The sequence below is a fragment of the Limanda limanda genome, chromosome 4 (genome assembly GCF_963576545.1).
Source record: "Limanda limanda chromosome 4, fLimLim1.1, whole genome shotgun sequence".
Classification (NCBI taxonomy): Eukaryota; Metazoa; Chordata; class Actinopteri; order Pleuronectiformes; family Pleuronectidae; genus Limanda; species Limanda limanda.
The window spans coordinates 30,579,157-30,594,935 of NC_083639.1; the positions used below are offsets into that span (position 1 = coordinate 30,579,157).

General features: G+C 44.4%; 1 protein-coding gene across 1 annotated transcript; it reads right to left on the reverse strand.

Annotated features, from left to right (window-relative positions):
* Positions 1 to 324: 324 nt before the first annotated feature.
* Positions 325 to 15,261, reverse strand: si:dkey-43k4.5 (potassium voltage-gated channel subfamily S member 2). The gene is made up of 9 exons (XM_061070209.1): positions 15,091 to 15,261; positions 14,146 to 14,279; positions 3,374 to 3,538; positions 3,122 to 3,293; positions 2,425 to 2,508; positions 2,190 to 2,351; positions 1,679 to 1,762; positions 955 to 1,047; positions 325 to 786 (listed from the first exon to the last, which is right to left on the reverse strand). The coding sequence occupies exons 1-9, from the start codon at positions 15,259 to 15,261 to the stop codon at positions 325 to 327; spliced, it is 1,527 nt and encodes a 508-aa protein (XP_060926192.1).
* Between the last annotated feature and the right edge of the window lie 518 nt (positions 15,262 to 15,779).

Below are 15,779 nucleotides of genomic sequence, written 5' to 3' on the forward strand. Positions count from 1 at the left end.
TTATTCTCTTCCGCCACAAAACTCAGTTTTTCATGTTGTTTTTTGTTCTGTTTCATTTTGATTAACGTGCATTTTATCATTTCTTCACATCTTCTGCAGCAGACGTTTTAACAGAGGAACTCGTCGACTATGAACAAACCTCCTGAAGCTGCTCACATGCACAAAGGAACTCAAACAAACCACAGTTCAGTTTCAGACATGGAAGACATGAAGTGATCGTCCTTCTCAAGCTCTCGTTCCTAGTCCTCCGTGCTTGTTAGAGTTTAAAGACAGTGATTGGTCGCAGAGTGGCACGAGGTCACTTCCCTCTGAGGAGGTCGACCCTCACACCTGACGCAGCTCCTTCCTCCTCAGGATGGACGTGTAGGACGGATGCTCCACGTAGCTGTAATTGACGACACCTCCTTCATCCTCATAATCAATATCATCGTCCTCCTCGATATCTTCGATGTCATCGTCGTCCAAACACTTGCTGTCCCCCTCTGACCCTTCCTCCTCCTCTTCCTCATCCTCGTCCTCCGTCTCCTGCTCGCAGCTCATCCTCATCCTCCGGCGGTTGTTGTTCCTCACCGACGCCTCCAGAGCTTTCTGTTTCCGGTAGAAGTGGGAGAACTTGTTGAAGATGATGGTGATGGGCAGCGCCACCACCAGCGTGCCGCCCAGAATGCAGCCGCTGGCCGCCAGTTTCCCCGCCACCGTGACGGGCACCACATCCCCGTAACCCACCGTGGTCATGCTCACCGTCCCCCACCACCAGCAGGCGGGGATGGTGTCCAGACCCACGTCCTGGAGACAAAGACCCAGAGAGGAAAGCTTCAACACATTTCTAACAACATTTTAAACGGTCAAGTGAATTCAACCACGACGATCTAAAATAGAGAATAAGAAATCATTTGAATAAAATGTATTAACAACATTAAAGTTTCTGTGAGAACGCAACACGTGAGACTTCACCTCTTCGTATTCTGCCGTGTAAGCAATTCCAGAGAAGACGGAAACTCCGACAGCCAGATACAGCAGCAGAATCCCCACCTCACGATAACTGTGCTGCAGAAACAAGGAGGAGGAACGACGCTAGAAATTTTAAACGTATACGCCTGAAAGCAAAGATGGATTACATGACAGCTCGCAAAAAAGTGAAGCCAAAGTGTCCTTATTGCCCCCTGGTGGCTGGGTGCAGAATTGATCATAAAACCTGCCCGCTCGGTGTTAGAAGATGGGACATGGGCCAAACTACGAGGAGTAAGGAAGATAGTTTCATGTTAAATATTATATGTTAAATAGTTTCTCAAAGATGGTTTCTGTCGTTTTAGGTTAAGTTCTTATCACACAGATGTTTCTGATGAGTTTGGTTTCAAGATGCCACGGATCATTTTAAATAATAATTTATGAATCAATAACCTGACCTTTGTAGTATATTTGCTGTTTTACATACAAAAAAACTATTCGGCAATGAAACATGAGTGTAACAGGAGCAGTTGTTCTACTCTCGCTCTGATGGAGCTGATACACTGACGTCACATGGGACTTCAAATCCAGATGTAGTTGGATCAGATATCACAGTGCCTCACAACGACTTCTTTAAACGCTACCATGTGGGTGGTCGTGAAAGGTGTGTGCGTTTGTGTGTTTGTTTGTTTACTTGTGTGTGTGTGTGTCTGTGTGTGGGAGGACTCACCCGAAGCGTCGCTCCCAGGGACCTCAGTCCGGTCGAGTGTCGGGCCAACTTCAACACTCTGAAGATCCTGGTCAGCCTGAGGACCTGAGGTGAGAGATGGGCGTGTTTCATTCAACGATTCAAGACAAGCGGCAGCAGAGAGGATTATGGGAAATGTCTGGGGCTCTGTTGGTGTGTGAGGGTCGGAGCTGAAGTTGGATACGAACGCTGCCATCTCGGCTTTTGACCTCATTTGGAGTCAGTCTGTGCGTTAGAATTGATGGAGCCACGGTATCGACCAATCACAAGTCGGTCTCAGCTGTCAATCATGACGTTTCAGCCCTTATAGCACTAACTAACATGGCGACACGGTGGGTCACATACTGCAGCTACCATTCTTGGACATGTTGTATCTTGTGGAGGCGAACAAACACTGAACTGACGCCGCTGAGGCAGCTAGGAAACGCTTAGTGGTAACATCCAAGTTCACTGAGTTCTGTGCCAAAGTTTGAGTCGGGTGAAAGTGTCCGACCTGAATGAGTCGTCCCAGGTCTCCCAGCTCCGACTCGGATCCCAGCGTCAAGTCCAAGAGGAGCGTGATGTAGATGGGAACCACAGACACCATGTCAATGATGTTCAGAGGGTGATGGAAGAACTTCTTCCTGTTCGGAGCGAGCAGCAGCCGCGTCACCACCTCCGAGAGAGAACAACACTTTTATAGTTTGAGTTTTGTAGCAGAGACTCACATGTGTGTTTAGTGAACTGACCTCGAAGGTGAACCAGCAGCTGCAGAACACCTCCACCACCTGCATGGTGGGGTCCTCCGTCAGTTTCCCCTCAGAGTCAAACACCTGACAACAAACATGAGAAAGGCAAGTTAAACATTTATACCTATATTTAGTTTTTTAACCTCGTCTTCTTCTATCTCAGCCTCATCAAGTTTGACTTTCATGAGACACAATGTGAGGAATTCATCTGGCGGGATTTTACACAAAATTTTGAAAGGGGCAATATGTGAGAATGCAAATGTATGAATGTCTGTTGCTGCATTTTCTGGAATTGTTCTTGCAGCCTCCTGGTAAAATGTGATGACCTGCTCCTGATGTACATATAAAGTACTTAAATGTAAAGTATTTAATATAAAGGTCCATTCTAGGGTAAAGAAAACAATAATTTGTCCAGTTTAGATGAAACTTGTGAAAGCATCATAAGGATTATGTTATATTCAGTCTCTTTCTGTCAATAGATCCTTTCACCTGAGTCTTAAACACTGGACCTTTAAATATTCAGTTGAAGATGTTTCCAGAGTTCTGAACAATCTGCTGCTTCTTCACGTGAGAAACACAAACTCCAGGAAAGTGTCTGCACGTGCTCATGTGTGAAAACGTTCTGAAGGAACTTCCTGTGGTGTTGGTTTTAACGCCTGAGTGTGTTTGTCTTCTCGATGTGTCCCTCTGCTCTGACCTGATACTCGGGGATGCTGTTGATGCACATGATGGTGATGGACGTGAGCACCACAGCGATGGACAGCAGGCTGAAGAGTTTGCTGGGGACAGAGTAACCTGGGTTCTCCAGCGTCAGCCACAGACACCTCCTGAAGTTCCCACAGCGCACCACCTGGAAGTGCTGCATGTCTCTGAGGACGGACACCAGGAGATGAAATGAAGAACACACCTGAGTACCGAGGCGAGGACGAGGAAAGTCTTTCTGTTTCACCTGTTCATGTCCGAGATCTCGTCCACAGACGTGTCCACGCTGCTGACGTCGCTCTCGTCGTCCCAGCTGCGATGGCGGCTGCTCTCCAGCTTGCGGTCGTGGTAACGGTAACTACAGCAACTGTCCAGGAAGAACTCATTGATGCCCCAGTACTCAATCTCCTGACTGTGGGAAAACCACAGAGAGACGATGTCAGGACGAGACGAGGACAACTCCAACAGACTTCATCCACTGTCCCGTAAGAACAGAACTTTCTCTCCCGTCACTGGGACCAAACCTTTCCCACATTTCTCAGAGAGAGAAGAACTCAGACGTTTTCCAACTCCTCCCTCGGTGTCTGAGGTCGTCCGGCCTGGAGCTGAGATCATGTGACCTCACCAGCAGGTAGGAAACTTCACCCTACACTCGTTATTCATGCGTTTGAATGTGTTGTGAGTCCATCTGCTGAAAATAATATGGTATATTCTAAGCCGCCGAGATGTTGATGTAGGTGTTGAATGGAGGACTTCAAGGACCTGGTTCTTGTTTGCATAGTAAAGTTTATTTAAAGAAGTTACAGGTCAGGACGGACATATAGAGCAAATAGTGAAAATCTGACTTGCCGAGGTCAAACACACATTTATATAGAGAGGTTGTTTCCACGACTTGAGGTAAAATGACGTCTCGAACTAAATAAGGCCATGTTTGTACCTAAAAAATTAAGACGCCTGTTAAAGAACATTCCTTCTATACTGTTGGGGAGGCCCCAGTGATCTGACTTTGAACAAAGAGTCGTAAACGAGGCCTACACGCGTATCTCTAGAGTTTTCCTGGTGGTCAAACCCCCCCAGCAGGCCCTGGGGGGGAGATGCTGCACGCAGCCCTGCAAAGACCCTAATGAAACCTGAGACATCCACTGAGGGCGAAGCCCGCCCCTTGTGGCCAAAATCTGACAGTCCATTGGCTGAGAGCTCACTGAACCCCATGACCCCTCCTCCAGGGGGCATGTACCTGGAAGGTAGGATAAAACAGCTGAGACCCCTCAGAACTCTGCTTTTTACTCCAGCGCTGACGTAACAACCAGGCCTCTCCAGGTCTTACCAGATGTTCCAGTCACTAAAGGAGGCGACTAACACTTTTGTTTCAGCTTTTTAGCCATTCCCTGCTTAAAGACTTTTGAACCAGACCCCCGGGTCTTGCCAGATGTTCCAGCTGCTAAAGGGAGCGATTCACAAACGTTTGTTTTAATTTTTATTTTACCTTCAGTCAGATTTTATTTTGATAGGACTTTTTGCTGTTTTAACTTGAAAGACCGAAACAGGAAATTCGCTCGCGGAACGAGCTCAGATGTTTTCCACACGGACTACTTCTTCTTTGCACACGATCTTCAACCGGCTCCAAGCAGCCGCACATCCCTGCAGAAGAAGATGACGTTTCATTCCGTTCAAGGCAGCACGAGGAAATTCGCTCCCTTTTCCGGTCCAGCGGCCGAGCTTCGTGTCACCACGAGAACCACCGGAGCACCACTCGAGAGACCACGTGATTCACTGAACCCCGGCACATTCGCGCTGACGCGCACGCACACCGCGAGGGTTGTACAGTAAGAGGCTATGTTGTCTGGCCAGATACTAGTTTTAATACTCAGCGTATTTGTCTTTATTTGAGTGTATTTGTTTGTAAGACCTCTGTGTCTTTATTGTTTAGCCGCGACGAGCCGGCTACTTCCGTTTCCGGGTTACGTCCGGGTGTTACAGTGTTTAAGCGCCGCAACGAAGCGTCTCCGGCTGCACTGTGACCGTCTGAACAACTTTACCGGTCAAACTTCAGCACACAATGCCGCTTGGGTGCTGAGTGGTAAAGTTAATGTTAACTTGTCTCTGACGGTGTTTTTAAGAGCTTCTCTGTTCTCTCCTTGCATGCTTTCTCTCTCCTCTCTCTCTCTCCTCCTAAACCTACCTATACACACGTCCGATCTGTAATTATACATGTCACATAGTTAAATCTATATTTAGAGTGCCTGAACGCATCTTGCCGCCATTTTGACGACAAAGCTAAGCTAGGACAAAGAATCCTTTGTTCTAACTCCTCCTTTGTGTCTCACACGTGGTCCGGCGGCCATAGGAGATTATTCATCTCTAGACCTTCCCCCCATTCTGGCTCTAAATTCCAAAGCGGCTTCGCCATTTTGTTGTAGTCACCACCATTTTGAGAGTTTTTCGGCCTAATAATTCCTTGAATCATTATCAGCCACCATCTTGGATGTGACCAGACCACGTCACCACGTGACTGGGTCAGCGCCACTCCCCCTTTCTCTCTCTCTCTCACACCCACACAGACACACACACACACACACACACACAGACACATTGACACAGACACACACACACAGACAGACAAACATAAACCATAGGTTTCACATGTGTTTCTGAATTGTGATAAGTGCTGCTGCTGCTGTTATCTTTGAAATATTGGAGTTTGTTAAAATGATGAATCATTAAATAACATTAACTTTATTTCACACACTCACACATAGACACACACACACACACACACACACACACACACACACACACACACACACACACACACACACACACACAGACACATTGACACACACACACACAGACAGATGTACATAGACCACAGGTATAACATGTATGGTGTGAGTTGTGATATGTGCTTCTGCTGTTGTTATCTTTGAAATATTGGAGTTTGTTAAAATGATGAATCATTAAATAACATTAACTTTATTTCCCCTTTTTAATAAATGCTTTTGCAATTAAAGTATCTGTAGTCTGTGATTATTTGTGCATATGTGTGTGAATACAGCTGGATTATGATAGCCTGTGCTCGAACTGAAAACCCTTAATTTTTTATTAAATAATCATTAATATTAACTATTGAGATTATTAATTTAACATTATCATATGAGACTGATATTTATAGATTGACTTGTTGGTCCCTGTAACCAGGGTGGTGCCCCTCTACGATAAGTAATAATTACAGATTGTATCATTCTTAATTGATAATTGTATTGTTTTTCATTAATTATTTAACTATTCTTAATGGATAACCTTATCATTTCTCATTAATTATTTGACTATTCTTAAGTGATAGTCTTATCATTTTTAATTAATTTTATTAAAATAATTGTATTATTTTAATAATCATATTTCATGATTATGAATAATTAGCCAACATCAACTCTAGTCCTATTGCAAAACAATACCCATCCGAATCTGAATATACCACAATAACACCACAAACATTGTGGGCAGAACAACACAACACATTTCCCCTCTCAGGATCTTCAGCTTCTACCTGTTGTTGGTACTGAGTTCCCAGTGATCTGACTTATAACAAAGAGTCGTAAAACTTGGGACCGGCCTCAGGAGACCCCTTACATTTAAAAATCCAGCATGGAGCCCTTATCTCCATGTGGCAGCAGATCACTTCCTGGGTCCTGTGAAGGACCCCACTGTAAGCCACTCCCTGAGACTTGACTTTTGACCTTTCAATTGGCCGAAGGCAACCCTGACCCCTGACCCCTCCTCCCAGGGGGGAGTCACCTTGAACATGACTTAAAAAGGCTGTGCTCCCAGAAACCTCTCTCTTCACTCAGATGCCCAAGCGACAACAGAACTCCTAGGGGTTTTACTAGTTAACTCGGTATTTTTAAGAGACTCTCTTTGTCCTCTCTTTTCACCCTGCTCAAGTCGTCTCCAGACCCTCCAGGGGCCTAACTACACGACTCAGTAACTAAGGAGGCGATTAGACGTTTGTTTAATATCATTTTATTTGAAGTCGTTTCATTTTCTTCTTTTATTTTAGTCGAAGTTTTATCTTGATAGGACTTTTTGCTGTTTTAACTTGAAGACCGAAACAGGAAGTGCCCCGCTGGACGGACTCCGACACTTCCATAGACTTTTTCTTTTTTTTCACGATCCACAAACGGCTTCCACAAAGCCGTTCCCTGCAGAAGCGCGACGTTCATCCCGCTGAGGAGTAAGAGGCAATCCACTCCGTTCCTGTAAAACAGCACGTTCTCCGCTGTTACAGAAGAAGACGAAGTTTCATTCCGTCAAGGCAGCAGGAATAATTCGCTTCCCTTTCCGGTCCAGCGGCCGAGCCCGGAGCTCCGCTCGTGAGAGAGACCACGTGATTCACTGGCCCCCGACACATTCGCGCAGACGCGCAGGCACATCGCGAGGGTTGTACAGTAAGAGACTTGATTATCTGGGCAGATACGTAGCATATTGTTTGCGTATTTGATTGTATTTGTTGCGAGACCGCTGAGTCTCATTGTTTAACCGGCTACTACGAGCCGCTACTTCCGGTTCATTTCCGGGTTTTGTGTCAGTGTTTGAGCGCCGCGAGGAAAGCCTCCAGCCACGCTGTTAACGTCTGTGTTAGTCTGCAGTGAGTTTACCGATCAGAAACTCAGCCCACAACGTCCGCTTGGGGCTGAGTGGTTAAATCACTGTTGACCTATCTCCGGCGTGTTTTTAAGAGCTACTTTGATATCTCCTTGCATGTTCTCTCTCTCCCTCCCTCTCGCTCTCTCTCTCTTCTCCTAAACCTGCTTACACATATGTTCCGATTTGTATTTAGAATACAGTTCATGTCACATAGTTACATCTATACTTAGAGAGGCTGAACACATCTGGAAACCATGCGGCCCAGTGCCAAAGCAGAGACAAAGAATTCTCTTTGTCTGAAAATCCCTTTGTGTAATTCACGTGACGACCACCAGTGTGAGCTCCGGCCACATGGTGTCATCAACATAGACTCCATCTTGAATAACGCAAGTTAACCCACCATTTTGAGTCTATTATTGCCACGCCTCCTCTCTCTCTCTCCTCCCATCCTGGCTCTAAATTCATAACGGCTCCGCCATCTTGTTTTGTAGTCAATCCGCCATTTTGAGAGTTTTTAGGCCTTGATTCCACGAATCATGATCGGCCGCCATCTTAGATGTGACTGCGTCATCGCCACGCCCCCTTCCTTTTCTCTCTCTCTCTCGCTCTCTCACACACACACACACACCCACACACACACATACACACACACACACACAGACACTTTGATAGACACAGACAGATACACACACACAGAGACACATAGATGAATACATGTGTTTTCTAAATTGTGATAAATGATGCTGCTGTTGTGATCTTGGAAATATGGGACTTTGTTAAAATGATAAATCATTAAATAACACTTACTTTATTTCACATACACACACAGACACACATACACAGAGAGACACTTTGACACAGACACACACACACAGAGACAGACATACATAGGTAGACCGCAGGTTTTACATGTATTTTCTGAATTGTGATAAGTGCTGCTGCTGTGTTTATCTTTGAAATATCGGAGCTTGTTGAATGATAAATCATTGAATAACATTATAACTTTATTTCCCCTTTTTAATAAATACTTTTGTAATTAAAGTATCTGTAGTCTGTGATTATTTGTGCATAAGTGTGTGAATACAGCTGGATTATGATTGCCTGTGCTCGAACTTAGAAGCCTTCACTGTTTATTAAGTAATCGTTAATATTAAAATATTGACATTATTAATTTGACATTTATCATTATGAGACTGATAATTATAGCTTGACATCGTTGGTCCCTGGAAACCAGGGTGGTGCCCCCCTTTCTCAATTATTAATATAGATAGTATTATTCTTAAATTGATAATTTTATTGTTTTTGACTAATTATTTTCATTATTCTTGGTTGATAACCTTATCATTGTTAATTGATAGCTTGTACTTTCTAATTGATAATTCCTATTTTCTCATTAGTGGTTTTATTGTTATTTGATTACTGATCATCTTCAATTAATAATTTAATTATTTTTGATAAATAATTTGTATTTTAATAATCATATTTCATGATTATTAATAATTAGCCAACGTCAAGTCTACTCCTATTGCACAACATAAATGGTGCCCCCTGTGAGGCTATCTAACTCCAGCTGTATCATAATACTGTGTACAATAATCCAGATTCTTTTTTTTTCCAGAAATTGATTTTTTTTTCGAAAATTTAAATTTTTTTCTTTTCAAATTTTTTTTTTTCCTTTCTCTCATTTGGTATTGATCATGATTCGTTGTTGAAGAAGAAAATAATTTTGGAAATGTATTCTTCTTTGCAAAGTTTTATTTTTAATTCATTTGAACTTTTACCAAACCAGTATACCAGTGCCTGGTGTATCCGTAATTGGCTGCAGATTGCAATCGGTGGTTGTGTTCTCGAGGCACAAGAATCATAAATAATTTAAGAAAAGAGAAAAATAATTCTAGGAATTTATTTCTCTTTGAAAAATTTTATTTTAATCCCTTTGCACCCGTCCCAAGCAGGTATACTAGTGCCTTGTGTATCCGTGGTTGGTTGCTTCTAGCATATAAGTGGTTGTGTCATCTCAATGCACAATAATTATGATTAAATTTTTGAAGAGAGACATAGGTTCGAAACTAATTTCTCTTTGAAGTTTCTTTATTCTTAATTCCCTTTGCTAAGCAGACTTTTGTGTAACTTTGGTTGGTTGCTGACTGCGTTTCAGTAGTTGGTAATTTTTATAGGAGATTTTCTGCATGCTTTTTGATCTTAAGGAGACAAACTAGATTTGAGAGACTAGTTTTGAGAAGACTAGTTGTTGAACAACTAGGTCTTAAGGATTGAGCCACAGAGCTATCCTTCATTGCTACTATATAGACACAGGGTGAAGCTCACCTGTGCATCTTGTTGTGTAGTGTTAATTAAGCGTTTTACCCGCTTTTATCCAAGCGAGCTTGAGCCGTCCACCAGGTGCCTTTTCGCACTCAGAAGATTAGTAGCATGTATCACCATGGGGCAAGTGCTCCCTCAGGACCAGACGTCCTATCAGAGACTGTAGCCAGCCTGATTAATTTTTTCTAATGATGCGGTGAGTGAGTTGACCGAGTATGAATTAAGTACCTACGATCGTAAGATCAAGAACTGTCCATGCACTCATCAACCCCACTGGCCCGCATCCGAAAATACCCCATGCTCTGGGTCAACTGACACTCCTCTACCAGCAGAGAGCCGAGCTGCAGACCCAAGAACATGTGAAGGCGCTCAGAGCCATGCAAGCAGCATGTCGAGCGGAGCAGGAGAAAAACTCCCACCTGCGGCATATCGTCGAGACCCGCAAAGAACATGACCAGGTGGTGCAGGAGCACATGCAGGTCAAAGGTCAGCAGAAAGGGGGGCACAGTCAAACAGAGCTGCCCCCCCCCTCAAGCTGATATCCCTGATGACAGGGCCAGGAGCTGACGTCATTCCCGGTGGAGCCAGCGGAACAGAGACACTGGGAGAAAAGCTGCGAGCACAGCTACGCAACCCTCATGCAGAGGAAGCTTTGTTCTGGCGGGCCAGACACACCCAGCAGTCAACCACTCCGACCCACTCAACACCAAAGGGGGAGCCGGACTCAACCCCTAGACGTGCAGTGACCTGGGACCGCTATGAGGCAACATCAAATGCCTGTCCAGCGGACACTAAGCATCCACTCCAGCCAGAATGAACACATCCTGCACGGAGCCATGCTGATCCACATCACAACGACGGAAGGACTCCGTCCTGGAGGGCTGAAGGAGATTCCCAGTCTGCCACTCAGGCAGAGGCGCACCATGACTCACGGTCGCGTCCTGGATGGTCCTCCACCCCTGGTGCAAAAGATGGTGGCCACGAAGATAAATACCGTGGCACGTTCGAGTCAAAAGACACTAATGACTCAGCACCCCCTCAAAGAGAGGAAATCCGCAACCGGCGGCAAGAGCCCCTTGAAAAGACATTTATCGCTTCGACCCAGACAACCGAGGGTTTAACGAAGACGACACCGTGGTTCTGGCAGTTCAAGTCCAACTCAATGTGGACCCGGCGCTGGAAGATGACAACTTTCCCCACGCCAAGATGAACCCCAGCAAAGAGAACCAGAAACAACGACCCTTCCAACAGGGTGCCCCTCAAAACCAAGGGGGTGAGGATTTCAACCAGCCCCACAAACAGTTTCGACCTCAGCACCTGAACCCCTCTCAACAGAGAAGTAGGGGCTGTAACCAAAGGAAACCTCATCAATACCAGAAGTATAGAGATGGTGACCGAAATCCAACCCATGGGATGCATCCTGGCACAGAGGAATTAATACGGAGATGTGTGGATGAAGCAATGAGAGACATTGTGCCACGTGTTCCTCCAGGCTCCACTGAGAGACCAGACACTGAACCCCGTTGGCGAAACTAGGAGCAGACGCCCTCCTTCTCCACTCCTAAAGATGACTTCAATGACTGGGAAGAACAAGGCGCTGCCAGAAACCCCCTCTCACCTCCACACCTGAAAAGGGGGGGCAAAGAAATCCCAATTTTAAAACAAAGACCGCTCAAACCACTCACTCCATCAATAGCTGCATGCTTTAGACCCTCTGTCAGTAAATTGTATAACGTATGTTAAGGTAGTGAACTCTTTAGACCTCGTTGAGGAATTTTGAAGTCGTTACCACTACGGTTGTGCAGCCCTCACGGGTACACTTGGCAATTCAGTCTTGGCAGTGCAATTCCAATATCTGTAGATTTGCAAACCTAGAAATAGGATTTACCATATATTCACATATAAGCGAACAACAGAACGTGACTCGATGTTCTAAATGTTTTGGTTTGACAGGATAACACACATGTTTATCTCAAAACACCCGCACCCACTCAAACTTTTCTTCTGTTCCTTTTTCCACTTTTCTTTCATTTCACTCTTCACCCAAATTCATTGGTATGTTAACAATAACTGCCGATAAGCATGATGTGAAATTGAAAATGTGCGCCGTGTTTTAGAATATATGTTGTTTAGCCTCTGTCTGCCCAAACAATTACCTCTCTCTGTTTAGACTCATGCCTCAAAGACATTTATGCCTCGCTGCCTCATGATGAACTAACTTTCAATGCTACAACTCCACTCAAGGATTACCTCTCCTGGATTATCATTGGACTCTCGACCCTAGTGTGCCCTGGAAACCGGGTAACGACCCACTTCCCAGATCAAAGGGGGACTGTTGGGACTGAGTTCCCAGTGATCTGACTTATAACAAAGAGTCGTAAAACTTGGGACCGGCCTCAGGAGACCCCTTACATTTAAAAATCCAGCATGGAGCCCTTATCTCCATGTGGCAGCAGATCACTTCCTGGGTCCTGTGAAGGACCCCACTGTAAGCCACTCCCTGAGACTTGACTTTTGACCTTTCAATTGGCCGAAGGCAACCCTGACCCCTGACCCCTCCTCCCAGGGGGGAGTCACCTGGAACATGACTTAAAAAGGCTGTGCTCCCAGAAACCTCTCTCTTCACTCAGATGCCCAAGCGACAACAGAACTCCTAGGGGTTTTACTAGTTAACTCGGTATTTTTAAGAGACTCTCTTTGTCCTCTCTTTTCACCCTGCTCAAGTCGTCTCCAGACCCTCCAGGGGCCTAACTACACGACTCAGTAACTAAGGAGGCGATTAGACGTTTGTTTAATATCATTTTATTTGAAGTCGTTTCCTTTTCTTCTTTTATTTTAGTCGAAGTTTTATCTTGATAGGACTTTTTGCTGTTTTAACTTGAAGACCGAAACAGGAAGTGCCCCGCTGGACGGACTCCGACACTTCCATAGACTTTTTCTTTTTTTTCACGATCCACAAACGGCTTCCACAAAGCCGTTCCCTGCAGAAGCGCGACGTTCTCCTCCCATCCTGGCTCTAAATTCATAACGGCTCCGCCATCTTGTTTTGTAGTCAATCCGCCATTTTGAGAGTTTTTAGGCCTTGATTCCACGAATCATGATCGGCCGCCATCTTAGATGTGACTGCGTCATCGCCACGCCCCCTTCCTTTTCTCTCTCTCTCTCGCTCTCTCACACACACACACACACCCACACATACACACACACACACACACACACACACACACACACACACAGACACTTTGATAGACACAGACAGATACACACACACAGAGACACATAGATGAATACATGTGTTTTCTAAATTGTGATAAATGCTGCTGCTGTTGTGATCTTGGAAATATGGGAGTTTGTTAAAATGATAAATCATTAAATAACACTAACTTTATTTCACATACACACACATAGACACACATACACAGAGAGACACTTTGACACAGACACACACACACAGAGACAGACATACATAGGTAGACCGCAGGTTTTACATGTATTTTCTGAATTGTGATAAGTGCTGCTGCTGTGTTTATCTTTGAAATATCGGAGCTTGTTGAATGATAAATCATTGAATAACATTATAACTTTATTTCCCCTTTTTAATAAATACTTTTGTAATTAAAGTATCTGTAGTCTGTGATTATTTGTGCATAAGTTTGACATTTATCATTATGAGACTGATAATTATAGCTTGACATCGTTGGTCCCTGGAAACCAGGGTGGTGCCCCCCTTTCTCAATTATTAATTGATAATTTTATTGTTTTTGACTAATTATTTTCATTATTCTTGGTTGATAACCTTATCATTGTTAATTGATAGCTTGTACTTTCTAATTGATAATTCCTATTTTCTCATTAGTGGTTTTATTGTTATTTGATTACTGATCATCTTCAATTAATAATTTAATTATTTTTGATAAATAATTTGTATTTTAATAATCATATTTCATGATTATTAATAATTAGCCAACGTCAAGTCTACTCCTATTGCACAACACTGTGTTGTACGTGTTGTGAGGTTTGCATGTGAGACACGAGGACAGAGACACGGACCTGAAGGAGAAGACGCACAGCTCGTCCATGATGTGAAGTTTCCCCGTCTGGTAGAAGTGGAGGACGTACGGGAACAGGCCGGGATTCCTGTCAAAATAAAACTCCTTCTGCTGCACGTCGTAGTCGTCACACACCTGCGAGAGGAAGGAGCGGAAAGAAGGATTCAAGTTATTTGTAGGATAAATGAAAAGTTTAATTATTTAGAGAGAAAGGAGAAAAGATTCAAGGAGATTTATTGTGATTCCAGAACATGAGAGGGAACAGAACTGAGTCCCGAGGCGGCAAAGAAATGAAACACTGGAATATAAAAACTGAGCAGAAGCAGCAAATAAATACAAAGAAATAAAGAAAATAAAACAATAGAATCTGAAACTAAACAAGAATAAAAACAATGCAGATTAAAAAGGTGCAAATGAGGATTGATAAACATGAGTAGAGATATTCAAGTGTTACATGAAAGAGTCTCTGGTGAAGTAAAGAAGAAAAGTGAACATTGAGAAGTTTATGACGACAAATGTCAGAGTGAGTCGATGTTAGAAAACATCTGGAAAAGCTCTGGAACATTCTAACACGTGACGGACGTGAAACTGGAAGAACAAAGATCTCAGGATGAAGAAGAGGAGCCGGACACGTAGAAGACGAAGACGTCCACTTGGAAACACCAGGAAGTCCCAGATCTTCTGGTGATGAGGCCGACGCCGTGTGGAGGAGCTGGAAACAACAACACTGATCTTTCCACAGGAGAGTTTAGACATCATGTCCCGCCTCCTGCTGCTCTACAGGCTCCGCCCCTGCTGCTCTACAGGCTCCGCCCCTCACCTGGATGTTCCTCACATGTTCCTGTTTGAACGAGTCGGACCCGACAACCTGCTGCTTCACAAACACCAACTACACAACATGTCAGGTGGATATTATCCCGACATGTTGTGTGAAGCCCTGACCCACCTGCAGAATGTCCTCCTCCGAGTCACATGACAGCAGTTTTCCCAGTCTGGTGTCTGGGAACTTCTTCAGCGTGGTGGAGCACAGGCTCCTCTTCAGGCCTCCGACGTTCACGTGGATCAGACCCTCAGCCGAGTCCCGGTGGAGCCAGCGCGGCATGCTCTCCTTCACCATGGTTACCGACTGTGGGGGGGGGGAAAGACGCAACTCAGGTGAGTCTGAGAATAAAGGTGACAAGGAGAAAACGAGAGCACACACCTGAAACCACATTCACATGAACTAGATCCTGATTCTTATGTGGATCTGCACCACATTGCACTCATAGATATCCGTCCTCAGTGGTCGTGTGTCTTTCTTTGTTCTTCAGCTGCAGGTATTTGATTGTTTTTTTGTATTGTGATCATTTTGACTAATCGCAGCTTTAAAAATTATTTTTAAATCGAGGCCTGGACGTGACTCAGATCTTTTCTTTCAGTCACATGTGCTTCTTAACTTCATCTGAATGCAGCAGACAGTCACACACTGATGTGATGAACCACACAGTGGAAACAAAAGCTCAATGTTCACTGGACCTGAGCCCAGAAGACTTTGACTGGAAATTAGATCCTGAGACTGAATGTGAGTGAGTCCACGTCTGAGCTGAGTGAAACAACAGAAGTGATCTGGCTCCTTCTTTTCTCCTTCTCTCTCTC